This window comes from Typopeltis vanoorti, chromosome 1, assembly GCF_054136105.1.
Source record: "Typopeltis vanoorti isolate ZY-2024b chromosome 1, IOZ_Tvanoo_1.0, whole genome shotgun sequence".
In the NCBI taxonomy this organism is placed as follows: domain Eukaryota; kingdom Metazoa; phylum Arthropoda; class Arachnida; order Uropygi; family Thelyphonidae; genus Typopeltis; species Typopeltis vanoorti.
The window spans coordinates 46,077,388-46,095,182 of NC_143549.1; the positions used below are offsets into that span (position 1 = coordinate 46,077,388).

Sequence of the window (17,795 nt, forward strand, 5' to 3'; positions counted from 1 at the left end):
ATATCCCAATCAGAAATCTTACATAAAGCTTGATATCTTGTATTCTCATGCAGATTCATATAATGATTCAAGTTTTTTTTTTGGTGGCATGGCATCTATAATAAATTTCACATTGATGACTTTGAACTAACTCTCTTTCATCTCCTCTTGAATGACAGTATTTGGACCTTATAGTTGCTGGTCATAACTGATGATTACTTGACCCAATGATAAGTCACTCGAGATGTATCATATATACATTATCATTGAACTACTATCTTGATGTGAAAGATTAACAAAAGGCGAAACAGAAGACCCTTCAAATAAGATGAGAATGCTGGATTAGAGGTCTTGTATAATACGCATAATATATATTGTATAAAAATGTATATATTAGGTGCAGAAAATTCTGGCAATACAGAATGAGGAACTAATGTTGGCTGTCTCCACATTCCTTAATTCTATAAGATGAAGTAGAGTGTCAGTTAATTCAGCAGTGGTCAGAATCAGGCAACTTATTTTTAACTAGAATTAATATAATGCCATTTGTGCAGAGTTTCAGAAGATACACTGTCTGTTGTCATCATTTGTGTCACTAACTGAGGATACTCCATTTCAATTACTGTATTTTTCATTGTGATCTTTCTACTATTACAGAACTCTGTATGGATGGAAATGATTTCTGAGTTGCACTTGTATATACACTGAAATGAGGAAGAGTAATTTGAGTGTTTGATAGTTAAGTGATGATAACTTTGGCCTTCTTTCACTTGTGATTGGCATTCCATCCTCCTTGATATCGTCAAACATCTCCAGTATATCTAATTTTTTGATTCTTAATACCACCTGTTCCTTTGTGCCTCTACTATTAGTTACAAAGAAATCTTAGGCCACCCCCCTCTTTTTTTTTTCTGCTTGCTTAACATTGATGATAATTCTGTCCTGTGTTATTCTTTCTGTACCCAAGTAAGAAAAGTCTGTGCACTCCAGTTGGAATCACACTCTTCCTGCAGATTCATACTCAGTTTCCCACCGTTGACCTATAGCCATTGTAAACCATTTGCATTTAAGCTCTCAGCTGTTCTAAGAAGTACAGAAAGCCGATCATATAATAAGATGTTTATTTTGCCCTTGTACACCTTATACATGAAATCTGTAATTACTTTCAGATCTGTGTATTTTATGTTGATTCACTACTCTGTGAGCCTTTACATGCTAAAGTTACATCTACCAGAGGCTTTGCTAGAAAGTGGCTGATCAAAAAAAGTTGAATTGATGATTGTTCCATTTCATATAAATTTGCCAAGTTTCCATCTGTTATAAATTAATTATAGTTGTTTGCTTAGGTTCACAGCCAGCAATTTTTTAATTGCAAAAATACAAAACTGCTGAGAAATATTATCTTAGGATAGTAATAGCTGAAGTCGTAGATTTATTCTGATGTCATAGTTTTGCTGTCAGCTTTATTTTCTTGCTCTTTATGAATTAGGCTCTCTCATAAGTTTAAAAACTAACGAAACCCAAGAAAAAATCACGACAGGATTAATGAGATTACTCACCAAAAATCCTAAGATATTTCTGATCAGTCATTAACATCGATATGACATAAGCTACACCACAAACTATTAATATAAATCACCAGAAATATGAACTGATAAAACACTCATATTACCACCTTTAACATATATTATCGTTAAAGTGTTTAAATATGTTTATCCCACATGTGATTGCAAGAACTAACACACCAGTGCTGTGCGAGGTGTAGGTAAGGATTAAGAAAGAAGAAATATGTTGACATTTTTCTTAAAGTGAAGGTTGAAGTTTTGGACAGAGGTAGATGCAATAAATGAGGGTAAAAGAGAAGCATCAGTGTGTTTGTAGTTGTACTGACGAGATGTTGGGCAGCTGCTACTCTTGTTTTAACAGGTCCAGTAGTAAATGGAGGAATGATATTTGCTATTTCACTGGAGCAGTCAACATGGAAGTACTTGTAGAAGAGACACAGGACTCAAACGTTGCATCTGCAAAATAGAGACTGGAGTGAGTTTCTGAGGGGAAGAGTCATCTGTAAGTCAAATTGCTCTTCTTTGGACAGCAGGGAGATTTTAGATGACATCCTAAACATTATTCTAAGGAAGGACAAATTGGGGATTTATACAGGTTTAGTAGAGTTTGTATAGAATAAACATACAAAAGGCATTCTATTCTGCACTCATGTAGAAACGAATGCCTAGATTTTAGGGGCTGAGGAAGCCCCCCCCCCCCCTCAGTCCAAAGAGAGAGAGAGAGAGAGAGATCTGATTCTGTTTAGTGATTCTTGTCGCTGGGGGTAGGAGTAGTGGGCTGAGATCCCTTTTTTTAAGAGAAAAAGACGGGACTGCATTGAAAGTGACCAGATTATCTTTGCTCCACTGCAGGATGGTATGGAGATCAGTGTTTAAGGCACTGGTTGCAGATGATCTTGATGCTTGGATTTATGAGAATTAGTTTGTTGAAATAGTAGGATGAGTATAATGTGCTGTCACCCACAAAAATGTGGATAGAATTGGTAGTGATTAATAGATCATTTATGAATAGAAGCACTTCTGCATTGGTAACATGCTGATAGAGAGAGATTGTCATCTACTATGACCATAATGGTGATAGAAAATATTCAAGGAATGCAGTAAGGGGACCACATATCAATACCAGATGTAGAAAAAAGCCATCACTACACCTGAAATATAGAAGGGCAGTTGAAGTAGATATCGGAACAGAAATGTTCGAATATCAGGTTATAAGAGTGAAATGTACATTTCACTGGTTACATTTCATAATTCAGAAGGTTGAATTTCGGATGGAGTAGAGCACTTAATGTGTATGTGTGGTGGTGGGGGCTTTGTAACGGATGCAAGAGAAGGAAGAATGTGTCCAGAAATGCAGTATGATTTGATACATTTGTCCATTAGTGTGACCACTGGTTGGAAAAAAAATCTTGTTTATCTCATTGATTGGTATTCATTCTAAGAAACAAAAATCAAAAAATATATATCCATCCTTTTAATAAGAATAGAAAATAGTTTTAAAACATTACATTGCGTTGACTGTTTTTATTGGGCCAGTCTCCACTTTACTTCATTATCCTTATCCTTTACGCATATCCTTAAGGTGGGGGAAAAAAAAAGAACTGAAATGAGATATCATGAATCACACTTGAGGTTTTTGCATGTTTATTTCAATGACCAATAAATATTTATAAATTTTTATTGATATACTATTAAAAGCTTCTGTAGCGACACTTATTAATGTGCATTATCTTTATAGGCTCGTATGTATATACGATCCTTACCTGTAATGAAAAAGAAAAGCTTTAAGGAATTTTTTAAAGTTGCTACACCAGAAGGTAAGTAAGACTTATGGAATTTTCAATATTACTTTTAAACACTCCACTTCTAAATCGGTAAACTTTAATATATTATACTAATTATGATGAATTTGTTGGGACAGCAAAGGAATAGCTTCAGTGGAATTTCACTAAAGTCAGTTTCTTTTAAAATGGCATTGTTACTACAGAGCAGGGATGTCCACAACATGACTTGCAAGCCACATGCAACTTGCGTCCATGTGTCACGTGGCTCTTCACGATCTACCAGGAAAAAATAAACAAAAAGAGAAGAGGAGACAACAAACAAGAGGAACAAAATAAAAAAAAAAAGATAGAAGAAAGAGAAAAAAAAGGGTTAATAAAAATTACTGCAATAAAAAAAGTTTAATTCAAAACACATTAAATTAAGTTTACTTTGAACAATTAGAATAATTTTAAAGTTGAATCACAATAATTTTATTTACTTATTTACTAGTAGAGGCAGAGCCTGTGTAGCTCAGTGGATGTGGCGTTTGCACACCACGGCGCTTGGCTGCACGAAGGAAGACTTGATTTTGAGTCTAGTTGGCGACTAGAGGAAATTTTTCTAAGCCTTTTTTTTTTTCGACCGGTTCCCGAGTTAGTCGATCTATGGCTCGGGCAAGCGGGTTTTTCGTCCCGTAAACTCAAGAAAATCGACCGTAGAACCCACATTATTTCAGACATTAAATATATTGTGTTAGGGACCACGAGATGGCAGCACATTTAAGCCGTCTCTCTTCACTGTGTACTGCTTAATTAGTGATGATTATCTCTGATTGGTACCAGTGGAGATCGAACTGCCCACTCAGTCTCCAAAAGTTAGATAGGGCTAAATGGCCTCGCCTACTCCCGTATACGGGAATAAAAAGGCATTAGCTGATTTTTTTTTTTACTAGTAGAGGCCTTCCTTGTATCCATTTTCTTATAGTAAGCTCCTTAAAATTAGGTGTATAATTAGTCAAAGCAGTCCCTACAAGCTCGTTACAATCTCGCCATGTGCACACTCACTCCTGTACCATTGCATCGGTCAAAGGTTGCAGTTCTTCTAAGTCTTACTGGAATTATTTTTGCTCCAAAAGGACGCATAGTTGGCCACCCCCTGCTTTAGAGCTTTTGTTGTGTGTAAAAGAAAGTTTCTTATTCTGAAAGCTGACTAATAGTTTTATGTGAGAGATTACCACCATTCTGCTTATTACACTTGCTAAACGTACTTTTAAACCTACTCACTGCACTACAGTGTTATTCCACACTTTTGTTAGTGGAATTGCTATAAAAAAGTTATCTTTTTAATTCTTGCATGCCACATTTGGTTTGTGAAATTGTGGTAATAAAATGACAAAATTAGTCTACTATGCAGTAAATCAACTCATCTTAACAAATTAGGCTCGGTGGCCTGTCACTCACCAAGTGACCTCACTTAATATAATCCTAATCAGATCTCTGATAGATGGTCAATTCTGCTACATTGTAATCTATATCTGTCTTATAGGATGAAAAATTCTTTTGATGTTATAAAGATGTGCACAAATTCATATAGAAGTAACCTACAAGAAATAACAAAAGCCTTTTGACTATGTTATTGTTGATAGTGATATCTTCATGTTGGTTCAGTATACAAGAGCACACAAGGGATTTGAAATAGGTAGTGATTATTTAGTTTTGAGCAGGATAAAAATTAATATCATATTGAAAAGAAAAATATATAAGAAAGTTTAAAAAGAATTAGTCCAGTGGCTTTAAAAGGTGAACTATAGGCCCAAATATAAAAATATTATCGGGGAAAAAAAATTAAAACTTGAAAAAACAGGAACCAAACTTCTGATTCTGAGTGGCAATTCTAGAAAATATTTATTAATTCAGCTAGGGAGGCATATGGTGAGGTTGTTTGTGAGATTAAAAAAATTCAAATTTCATGAATTCAAGTTAAACAAGCAGTCCTGAAAAAAAAAGGTATTACATCGTTGCAATCTCTATATTATACTTTATTGTATCTCTAATTAGCCCGCTATCTAATCTACTGTTGTGCCTCTTAAATATTAATTCAGTACTATTTCCTTTTCGGATATTGGCAAAATTTATTTTATGCTGCACCAGCCAATATCCTATGACAGAAGAGACTCTTGTTCAGGGAAACAATTCTAAATTCAAAAGGAATACACACAATAATTAATCTTATGCTAGCACGAGTAGATTCAGTTAGCAGTCGTGACCTGAATCTCACTTAAACTACACTATCTAAATTCCTTCCAGCCAAAAAGGTTCTATTTCATAAATGATGGTTTGAATTCGTAATCAGGCATAAACTCAGGTATAAGGTACAAAACATTTATTGGAAAAGCACAAAACATTTGCAGTTAAGAAAATTCAAATATTCAATAGAACAAAACTCGCACTAAGTTAAGGTTCATATTAAAATCACAACTATGAAGTTAAGTAAGCTAAATCTTTTAATTTCAGTTACGAAAAGATAAGATTAAGTGTAAGCATAACACTACTAGGTTATATTTCCTTTTCACAAATCATTCATTGAATACACATTAAACCCTTTCATTAATACTCTATCAATAGCTATCTTAATTCTAAATCTCATTAGTCAAGCCTGGTCAATCTCAATCAAAATACTGCCTATCAACAATTATTCTTTGTTCCATGGGGTATAACTAATCCAATAAATTCTCACCTAAAGGTTCTCTAGAAAGTATCCTTAGTTTACAGTATACACAAAATTCTCTTTCTTTAAAGCAATTTTAACATAGAATGAAATTCTTTACATTATCAGGTCTTTTACCTTCCTGTATAGTTATCGGCTGGCAATGCACTACGCTGTCCCTGAATCACTTCTGGACTTTGGCGTGTTTTCTACCACTCCACAGGAAACTTCCTCCGTTCTCTGTGATGGGACCCTTTTACGAAGGCTTGATTCTGCATTAGCCATCATGTCACAGTCAGCTTTGCTTGGAAATCTTCAAGCATTCTCAGGAATAGGCCTCGTCGTCCGACATCGTTGTAGTCTACCCATCGCTCTCTCACGAAATCACCTGACAAAAACTCCCCAAAGCTGGAATCCTGCTTTGGGGAGTTTTTGTGGCACTCATCATCCTTTATTCACCCTTTCATGCACCCTCTATTCGATGTCCTTTACCGCATGAACCTCACAGTTCATGCCCCTTGGGTGATCCCACACTCTCCCTAATCTGTTAGGTTACCATATTCCAGGTAGTCGCTCTGACATCACTTTCCATGTAGGTACAGCCTCCGGCGCTACGCTCGACTCAGATTACATAAGATTATTCTGGGTTACTACTTATTATCTGTTTGGAAATTTCATAATGTACTGGACAGCTTAATGGGATTTACAAAATAATTTAACAATTCCTTTGCACAATTCTCACTATTCCAACACAAAATTCTCTGCTTCTGAATTCAGTTATACAGGAATAAACTTCAGTATATAGCACATATAGAATACATATTATTACATGACACAAGGAAATTTTTATAATTATGTGCTGATGTGCAGGTATCTCTTTAATTAGTAATATTTAGTATGTTAAATCCTGAATAAAGAATTTGCTTGTAAAGTTCTCCATTCAGGAAAAAGTTTTGGTAAGAATGCGGAAGATAAATATCACAAATACGACAAAATGTTCTGGCGGTAGTCAAAAGTTTAAAAATTGAGGAGAGAGAATACATCATTGTAAAAGGAATCAGAGATAACAAACGTAATATAAAAACTGAAAGCTGTTTGGAATATTTAGCAGAATTACTTTGAAAAATTGTCAAGCAAAACAAGTGGTAACAGCACATTGGTAGAAAATATTCAAGAAGAATGCAATCAGGTGAGCACATCACTATCAGAGGTAGAAAATAATCCATAACAATATTGGAAATGTGGAAGGGTAGCAGATGATATTCAAACAGAAATGCTTCAATAATAATCTATAAAAAAGTTCTCGTACCAAGAAGAATAATACAACATTGGAAAACTCACATGTTAAATCCTGATGTTGAATTGTAAATTTTTTCCTATCTTTGTTTCATAGGCATCTTTGATACATAAATGGAACAGCAACATTGTAAAAAGTGCTACTAGTAGCTAAAGTAAGATTTAAAAAAAAAAAAAAAAAATCAGTATTTTCCTAAGTGAAATATATATAATTAAAAGTTGGTACTTTTTCAGTCTATTAATCTTTTCTGTCTCTTAATCAGCTACATGCATCAAATATATCAAAAATATACATTTTGTATCCATATCATTTTTTCTATAATATCCAAAGGTTACATCAACTTTGATGGACACTCTGCAACCAATAATTATGGACATATATACCCATCCAGGCAAGTATGGTGGTTTAAGGAGATAAATATAGAGACAATCAGATCTATTTAAATTGGGGTACAATGGAGCTTCAAGTACCATAAGATTAAAAAGTTACACGTTCAACAAGTCCTGACTGTTTAGGTCCATGGTACTTGATATAAGACTTATGGTCTTCATGATGAATGAAAGCAGATCTTCCAGGTAATCAATAATAAGATAAGCCATAAGAACGAGAAATCTGGTAAACACCCAGAAAATCAAGAGGTGGAAGCATTGTCCTTTGAAGATGCGAGAAGTAGAGATATTTTGACAGGGAAAAAGGCAACAAAAATGTACAGGAGTTCTAAAATATTTACTATGCATACAGAAATTTCTTGCACATGAGGAAGAGTAATAAGAGTTATTTCCTCTTGAGCAGAAGCAGCAGTAATTCTATAACTCAGTGGTTCCCAAACTTTTTCAGTTCATGGCGCCCTTAGTGTATCAAGATTTTTCCACAGTGCCCAGTCAGAACATAGGTCTACCTAACAGTTGCAGTGCACAGTTGGTGTGGTTAGGTTGGTTAAGTTAAAAAAAAAATGAAACACATATTTCAAATTCCCAAACAATTTAATTAAAAAGTATTAAATAAGTACATATTTTGAACAATGAAATCATTGAATAAATAAATGTAATTAGTGGGATAGGTGAGCCTGCTGTTCACTGCACATCTTCTCAAATCTTGGAATCAAACTGGACACAGCCACCCTCATTTCATGTTAATTTTCACATAATACTTGCTTTTTATCACAATGACCACCGAAAACCCAACTTCACACAGATATGTCACAAAGGGAATTCAATTTGCTGAGCTTTACTACTTAGCTGCAGATATTAATCTTTTTACTGATATCCAAAAGTCAGTTCCATGCAGCCAAATTTTGTCTTCAGTGTATTGTTGCAAGACAGTTCAATAAGATTTTCTTTTTTTACAGAAGTAAATTCAGATGAAACTTTGGCCCTGAATGGGTCTTGAATCCATGTGAACTTGTCGATATTATCTTTTTGAAAGTATTTTTCAAACCAGTTGATAAGCTGTGATAGGTGCTCTTCAAAAACAGGTTTTATGTTGCGAGAGAAATCGACTTCGTTGGAGATCATAAACTGTTGCAACAAGGGGAAACAATCTTTGCTGCCATCTTCATTCATTTTTTTTTTTCTCCATAGCTGTAATTTTTTTCAGAAAGCTGGAATCTTTCTCGACCAATTTCAAAATGTGCTTGTTTCCTCCCTGCAGGGAGAGATTTAATGCATTTAACTTTTCAAAGATATCGCACGAGCATGCTAGTTTTACCAAAAAATCTGTTTCCATGTTTGGCACACTCATGTTTTTCCTCTTCAAGAAAAGTGTACATTTCCTGTCATAATTCAAACGTATGGGACATTATATTGCCACGAGAGCCATTACAAAATCAAGCCATCAGTGGAATATTCCCCGGCACACAGTTTTGGAAACCACTGCTATAACTGATAAAAGCTCTTTTGATGAAGACTTCACTAAAACTGTTTGATAACAAAGTTGACTTAATATTGTTGTCGTCTAGTCCCTTCTTTATTTATTTTGTGTCTTGTATCTCTTTCACTGATATATTGCGACAACTCGTTTAATATTAGCCTTTCTTATTACAGTCGCAATATCAAGTTCTATCGCGCGTGTTTCTACGTTAAGTAGGTTGCGTCATTGTTATGCGATCCAGATTAATAATAAGCTTAGCCTTACGTCTCATTTCTCTTATGCTCCTTCTTACATAGCTTAACCTTTAAGGGCCACCAGAAGTTTACCCGTTCCCTGAATTCTATATATTATCCTGATCACTCAGGCAAATTTATTTTTTTTCTGCGCCAGCCTGAGCCTTAAAGTTAGAGATAGACACTGCCTTTAGGTTAAATATAGAATATCAGGTGCTACTAACAATATAAATTAAATTCCTAGAAACCTGGGCTCTCTGGCATAATTTTACTCTTATTTGCAGTCGTGCCCTTACTTTCATTTGGGGTATTCCTGCATGCATGCACGCACGTTCTCAGGTTCGATATTTTATGAAGGGTCAATCATCATGATCAGAAACACACATAATTAAAGAATCAAAACATTTATTAAATTCAATTAATAATTCCATACAAGTTAAATCGATCGTCAAATCTAATTTTAATTTCTCATTCACTCTCTGTCTTAAATCATTTTTAGTATTCTACTACAAGGTATCAGCAAATTCAATGTCTCAATAGCTCAATACATATCACATTTATGATTACAATTCATTTTTAACATTAGGGCATTTTAACACATTTCTATAACCTCTCTCAGAAATAAACATGACAGAATCTCTATTTGGTTGAAAGTCCTTAAAGTTTGCTTCAAGAAAACATAGTCATTCACACAGATCTTAAATCTTCACTCTTTCTTTTAATACAAATTTCAGATTGCGTTCTCTTAAATGTTAGTCAATTCTCAAAAAAGGGGCTAGAACAAGTGAGAGTACTTATCTATTCTTATTCTTCGGTTTCCTGCCGTCCTTCGTTCTTTGTTTCGAATCTGGTTGTCTCGACTTTAACGCCACGTGGGTTGCACGCGCTCGCTTGGGCTGGACGCTATACTTCTGCTTAGGTTTTTACGTCGATGATCTTCTCACCACGGCCTGCGGTTAATCTTGCCGAAACTCTACTGCGGTGTCATACCGAATTCTATCATATTTCAGCCCTCAAATATGAGAGCTGAACCGCGAAGAACTCTCGGAGCACACGGAGAGAAAACTCGGAACAAAAAAAAAACCGGGGTCATTTACTTCCGTGTCGCGGGTTTTATTTGCTCTCCTAGAATGCCACTTTTCTGAGTTTGAAATATTTCATCGTCTCACCCATTGGTCTCCGTTTGGGTGACCTCACCGATTAACATACAGGACTTCTTATTTCGGGGAACGTATGCGTCGTGATGCCTTCTAAGATGTAATGCCCGCGAGTGCTTTCTCTGATCCTACAGTATTTAGGGTGATCTTTGCCCTATGTCGTTGAATAGTTTGCATCCTTTCACTTCTATTATTTCATTAATAATTCCTCTCTTATTTTGCCCCTTTTTTTTGACTTACATTCATGCTAGACACTTAGATAATTCACAAATTTCACAAATTATTATATAGGAAGTTGTTATGAACAAAACACACACATTTTTACTGCTAAAAAGATAAGTATGCAAGTATGTTTTCATGTAAATTGTTAGAGTCTGGAATGGTGACGTCAAGTAAAGTTTGAAGTCGCCTATTTCAGATCTAACAAAGGGCCCCTCCTTCTAAAAAAATTTTGTCTCCGAGAAAATTTTCCTTCTCAGCCCCCTTTTCTTCTAAAACAGTTTTGTCTCCAAGAAATCTTTCTTTCTTTTGACTTATCTTCCTTTCGACTTCCTCTTTCCCTTCTCTGACCTCTGCGATGTCTGATTTTGGCTGAGTATCAGCTATTTGCCTCTCACCTTTCTCCTTTTGTTTCTGCTTTCCTACAGTGTTCTTTTCTTTTCCTTTGAACCTAATTGTATCTTTGGGGTAGTCACAGGCAAAACCATGCTTCCTTAAAAAATCCTCTCCCAGTATCAGTTCTTCATTAGATGATGAGTCTCCGGGAAGGATTAGGAAGTTGTGCCAAACATGTAGACCATACCCCAGTATGTCTAGTCTCAGTCTTATGTACCTTTTTGCATAGGTTGAAGTGGCAGATATGCCTAATAGCTTGACTGGGTTCCTTATCTTCTTAGCCCTCCCACTTACTTTTGCCCCCAATTTCCCAAGATTTTTTTCTGAGATCAGGGAAACCTGAGAACCAGTATCGAGGAGTACTCTTAGATTTTTCCTGCCAATTCTTACTGTTGCTGTTGTTCCCTTAAATTGTCCCTCATCATGACTTGCTTCGCTATCAACTGGTCTTGCACAAATATGGGACGTGGCTTTCGGCTGATATCTGGGTCTCGAGGAGTCCGATGCTGCAAAACAATCTCGGGCCAACTGCCCTAGTTTGTAGCATCGAGGAATCTCTCGATAGTAGCCTCTTCTACCCTCTCCGTCTGAGGACAAAGGAGAGTCCGACCCACACTTTGCTGACAACTCATTTAGCTTTTTCATCATCTCTTCCATTCTGTCTATTAACGGTTTTTGTAATCTCTGAACTTCTTGATGGATTAGGTCACTGATCTTGTTCTCTCGTGACTCCAGAGATTTCTGTTCATTTGGGCTACTCATTGTCAATAAATTTACCACTTGATCGAGCCGTTGTACAAGAGGTTGCTGTAATCTCTCTACCTCCTTTTCAATCAGGGAACGGATTTTGTTTATTTTACAGGTATCTGTGGTAATACTGCAGACAGTCTGGTTTTTATTTCTTTCAGTGCCCTCTTGTAACTTCTGACAATTCTCTTTCTTTGTTGAACTCTGGCATTTACTCTTTTCACCCGTGCTCCTTATAGCATTTACTTGGCTCGCAACTGTAGAAGGATATATGTCCCCAAGGAGTTGCTCCTTCTCAATCACAGCGTCATAGCATTTTTTAAGTCCCCAATTCTCTTTTCATATGCTGCTTCCTTTAGTTCGTTTCTCAGATCAACTCGGAAGTGTTGAAAAACAGCCCACTCTAAATGGCGTTTTTCATCTTCGGGTACGCTTAAAGAATTCGCAAAACTAAGCAATCTGTTGTGGTAGTCTGAGACACATTCTTTCTCTTTCTGGATGATTTTCTGGAATTTCCAGAGATTCGGTCCTATGCTCTTGGCCTTTGCAAATTGAGAGATAAGGATTGATTTGAATCTCTGGTAGTCCATTGTTTCCTTCAGGAAACAATGGATTAGAAAAAGCTTTTAGCTTTTCCAGTTAGCTTACTATGAAGCAATATAAGTAACTGGAAGTTGCTCCACCTTCCTATCTTTCTGAGTTCTTCAACAAAATCAAAGAAAGCCCTCACATCATTGGTCTCCTCACCAGAAAACTGAGGGAAAATTTGCTGTGGGTTGATGCTTCTGAAAAATTCCAGGTCACTTAGTTCTGTGCTAGTTGCTAGCGCCATACTTATCCTTTTTGCTTACAAAATTTATCTAAATTTGCCCAAATTTTCCCTTCCAAAATTTAGTTCTACTATTTCCTTCTCATGTGATTGACACCACTTCACTGTGTTTGATTAATTTACTTTTTTTTTTTTTTTATTTGATTAAACACATCCTGTCGACTGCTGCGCCATTGTCGTGTCGTCCCTTCTTTATTTATTTTGTCTTGTTCACAAATTCACAAATTTCACAATTTATTATATAGGAAGTTGTAATGGCTGTAAAGGATGTAATGCCTGCGAGTGCTTACTCTGATCCTACAGTATTTAGGGTGATCTTTGCCATATGTCGTTGAATAGTACGTATTCTTTCACTTACAATTTTTCATTAATGATTCTTCTCTTATTTTGCCCTTTTTTCTGACTTACATTTATGCTAGACACTTAGATATAAAACTTTAAAATTCACAAAATTCACAGATTATCATATAGGAAGTTGTTATAAACAAAAACATATTTATACTGCTAAAAAGATAAGTATGCAAGTATGTTTTTTTTGTAAATTATTAGATTCTAGAATGGTGACGTCAAGTAAAGTTTGAAGTCGCCTATTTCAGATCTAACAATTGTTAAGTTCTGAATGAAACTAAAATTAGATTAATTTACGTTTCCTTCAGTCTTAACATGTGTTTACATTTTGAATCGATTATTGATACATCAGAATATACTAAACTATTGTAAATTACTAAAATATTACTAAACTGAGAATCTTTCATTTATTTTGTTGTAATGTAAAGTGTTATGAATTGCTAAATTGCCTAAACCTTACTGCTTAAGTGTAAGTACTTATAAATTGCTGGGAGAAAGAGATAATCCGATTAAATAAAAGGTGGCCGGAATCGAAAACCGTGCAACAAAGAGTACAGGTGCACCCTTTTCATAAGCAAGTAGCCCCCCCCCTCATGCATTCTGAGAATCACGCTAAGGATTCCGTGTATGCTGCTCAGTACTGGGTGACATGAAGTTACGCTGAAAAATGGGAGGAGAAATCGATGACATAGTGTTAACGTGTAGCGTGCAATTTAAAAAGTCGTGCAGCACCAGAAAAAGGCTTCTTCTTACTCTTAGGCTTGTGCTCTCTTACGCTACGGGTCTTGTGCGGTCTTGCTGTGGTGTGTGGAGTCTCCTCATGGCTTCCCTGCGGATTCGAGATAATGACTGAGGAACTTTGCCGTGGATTTCCCGAAAATTTACCAATTGGCAACCAGCCCAGCAGAAGATATTCACCGATGCTTACGGAGATTTCATTAAGATGTTGAGCCAGTTCACCAAAGAATAACGTCTACTTATTTTCGGAGGCAGAAGTATGTGCAGATCGAACCCTTAAAGAATGCCTCAGAAAGAGCAGAAGGAACGTGGAGTCGAAAGTATTTGTCCTGACAAGATATGTGAGGTGGCCAAATAGTTTCCCCAGCAATTGGTAACGTACAGTATAGTTTTTTTTATGTAAATATGTACTAAAAGGATATCTGTAAATCTTAGGAAGAACTCTAAAGATTCTTTTAATGATAGAGTATATTATGAGTATTTTGTGAAAGAAATTGTACGAGATCACGTGGAGCCTAGGAATTGTGTCTTTTAATGATTGAATAAGTTATGAGAATTTTGTGAGAGACATTCTATGAGAGCACGTGGAGCTACATTAGTAATTCAGTTAACAAATGTCTTTAATATTGATGAATAAGTGTGATCTTTCAAATATAAGTTGTATATCATAAATGAAGTTCTTTGTCATATATGCTAAAATAGATATAGAGAATCTGTGAAATTAGTGCTCATTCATTAGCAATTGCAGATTACTTAATCAGAGTGTATTCATAATGTGCAATATCTATCAATTGAATTAAATGTTTTGTTCTTTTTGTTTAACTGATGACTTGCCTGATTTTCTTCTCTGTTGCACTTGCTCATAAAATACGGACCACAGCGGGAGATTAATTTATGGTGAGGCTATGACTGCAAACGTAACCTATAGTAATATAAGATTGTAAGCTAAACTGTTTCTGGTTCATTGTTAATCTAGGATTCGGGGTGGCTCAGTGAAAAATAAATTTTCCCTGAATCCAAAAAAAGGAATTAGAACCAGCGTAGAGAAAAGGGAGTTGGCAATGACCATTAATAATTTTCCCCCAAATCACTAGCATCATTCTTATATGTAATATAAGAATGATGCTAGTTAAGAATAAGATCAGCCAAGAGAAATATAGAAGCTAAGAGAATAAAGTCTTACTAGAGAAGGATTTTACTAAGGGCACAGATACAAGTGTAATTAAGATTTAAAGAGAACGATACGTAAGATAAATAAAGGAGAAATTAAATTTTACAATGGTGACATAGAAAAAGGCCAAGACAATAGAAATAAACACAAAAGGATAATAAAATTTTACAATATGTTGTAATTCTCTCTATAGAAGTTCATCTGAAGAATATAAAGAATGAGTATGGTGTATTAAAGTTTTCGTAGTCCCAGTTTTTGACAAAGTGGTGTGATTCTGCATGGATATGGTGCCTGTATGAGTTCCTCCAAACCACAAAAATCATAGGCTGCTTCTGATTGATGTAGAATTAATAGATCCAAAAAAGGTCATTTAATAGTTTTTTTTCCCCTAAAGTAAACTGGATCCTGCGGTGAACTGCATATATTTTGAATGCAGTTCATCCTAATTAATCAACATGTCTATACCGATTTGTAAATCTTGGTGAAATATTGTCGAGGAGACATCTCGCAAAGTTAGTAATAGTAGAAGTTGAATGTCCCTTCAATCCATTGTTAAAATTTGTTTTGGAAGGTTTAGTATCCACAGTGAATAACAAAATCAAAAAGTTTTACAGCATCAGTTAGAAATTTGCTTGCTTAATTTAATGGTATCTGATATGCTAAAATGGAATGTTAGAAAGAAAGACACAGTATATCTAAACTGATTATAATATATGAAGGGCCTAGATAAAAATCACAAATCTTATTTCTAAAGTCCAAAGTGTTTTTAATATAAGTTGAAACTCTTGTAGAAGTAGCTATTGAAGTAGACAAATATTTTGATAACATATGTGGAACATCTGATGCAATCTACAACTGGTCAAAAAATGGAACACTCAATGAGAATATTAAACATGTTGATCTGGCTTCCAGTAGGATCAGAAGAGAAAGGCCTTGCACCCTTCATAATAAACATCTTTATAAAGAAACATGTGAAATGTTACTCCATTTTCCAAACTCAAATAGTTCTAATGGTCTGTTTATTTCCTTTATGGAAGATAGTACTTTTTCAGTATGCTAATCTTTCCTAATTTTTAATTATATATATATATATATATTTATTATTATTATTAAGAGAGACCTCCAGGGAATTAGGAACTCATCAAGAAAAGCCATACTATTTTTGACTTCCAAGGATGACTTCACATCCTTCCCCCACCCTCCATAATATGAAAAATTCCATGTACTGAAATTCTGTATACTGTATTTTTCGGACGATAAGATGCACTGGACTATAAGACACATCTCAAATTTATGAGGCAATTTTTAGAAAAAATATATTATATAAAAATATTCACAAACCTTAAATTTCATTTATTATTACTATAACTTGTACCAGCAGCATTCAGTTCATCTTCACTAGTCTCATTACTGTCACTTTTTTTTGTATTATTGTCTGAACTATTGTTATCACTCTCTTCAAAAACTAAGTCATCTTCAGTACCATCCATTGCGTTACTTATGCCACATATACCCACCCACTAACTACTGATGCTGGTAAAGTTTTCATATGTAAATCAGGGATTCCCACATATGTGACGAGACACGTGTGAAAACGAGGTAATCCAAGACTTACATGGTATCACCTATCTTTGGAACATAAGATGCACCCCAATTCTAAGTCGATTTCTCTACATAAAAAGTTGCATCTTATACTCCAAGAAATATGGTAACTCTTGCAGAAGTTTGTAAGTCTCAATCATATCAACCTCTTTCTCCTATTTGCTAGTGTCTGCAGCATACAAATTCTCAATCTATCTTCATAATTAGTATTCCACAATCCTGATATCATATATGACACTCTCCTTTGCCCTCTCTCTCTCTCTTTCTTCACTGTATCAGAATCACCGTGAAAACCAGGACACCAGACCTACATATAGTCCAAGTGAGTTCTTATCAGCACTTTTAAAGAGGCAAAATGACTTCTTTATCTTCTTTATCTTTACACGGCAAGGTTCGTTTTAGCATTGCAATTATTCTCTGAGTTGTGTTTTACAATTTTTGCTGTAAGACCCTTGAACATCAACTTCATGTCTACTAAAACTCCAAGATCCTAGCTTGATCAGTTTCTTCTAGCATAATCTCACTAATTATAATATAACATGGGTATCTTGTCACACCAAAGTGCATGACTGCATTTGTTAACATTCAACTGATAGCCATTTTCACATGCCCACAATTCCAGCCTATTCGAGTAATTCTGCAAGTTCTGCATATCAGCAGCATTCCTAATTATCCTACCTCTCTTTACATCATCGGCAAATAACTGTATGTCATGTCAAATCCTTCCCAGCATCAATAATGTAGAATGTGAGCAAGTTGCTAAAACATGACCTTCCCTTAGTAAACTCATGCTGTTCATTGCAAAGTGAAAATTCTCTGTCAACCTGTTTCTAAATGCAAGTTCTAACTAATTTTTCCAAACTCTTCACCACCACCACCACTCCTGAGCTGATTGGTTGACATTTGGATACACTGGTCTTGCACCACCCTTGTGCAGTGGAATTACCATACATTCTTTCCACTCCTATGAAATCTTCCTGTTCTGAGACTCAATTAATATAGCCTAGTTAAAGAATACCCATTTCAGCTGAACACTCTTTTAGCAGCCATGCTGATATCTCATCAGTTCCTATTGCAGAATTCTTATTCAGGTTGTGCAACAGCTCTGGTACTTCCTTCTCATACAGTGAAGAGATGGGTTGCTGCTTATGATTATCATAACTGACATCATTCTT

At 35.4% G+C, this 17,795-nt stretch overlaps 1 protein-coding gene across 6 annotated transcripts in view; it reads left to right on the plus strand.

The window, feature by feature from the left end:
- LOC150109944 (mitogen-activated protein kinase 14-like) overlaps positions 1-17,795 on the plus strand; it is a 354,973-nt gene that overhangs the window by 243,748 nt on the left and 93,430 nt on the right. For all 6 annotated transcript variants that reach the window (XM_090397321.1, XM_090397320.1, XM_090397323.1 and 3 more), the window contains one exon: positions 3,283-3,361. In XM_090397321.1, coding sequence (XP_090253447.1) covers positions 3,283-3,361 — 79 coding nt within the window. The remainder of the gene's footprint in view (positions 1-3,282; positions 3,362-17,795) is intronic.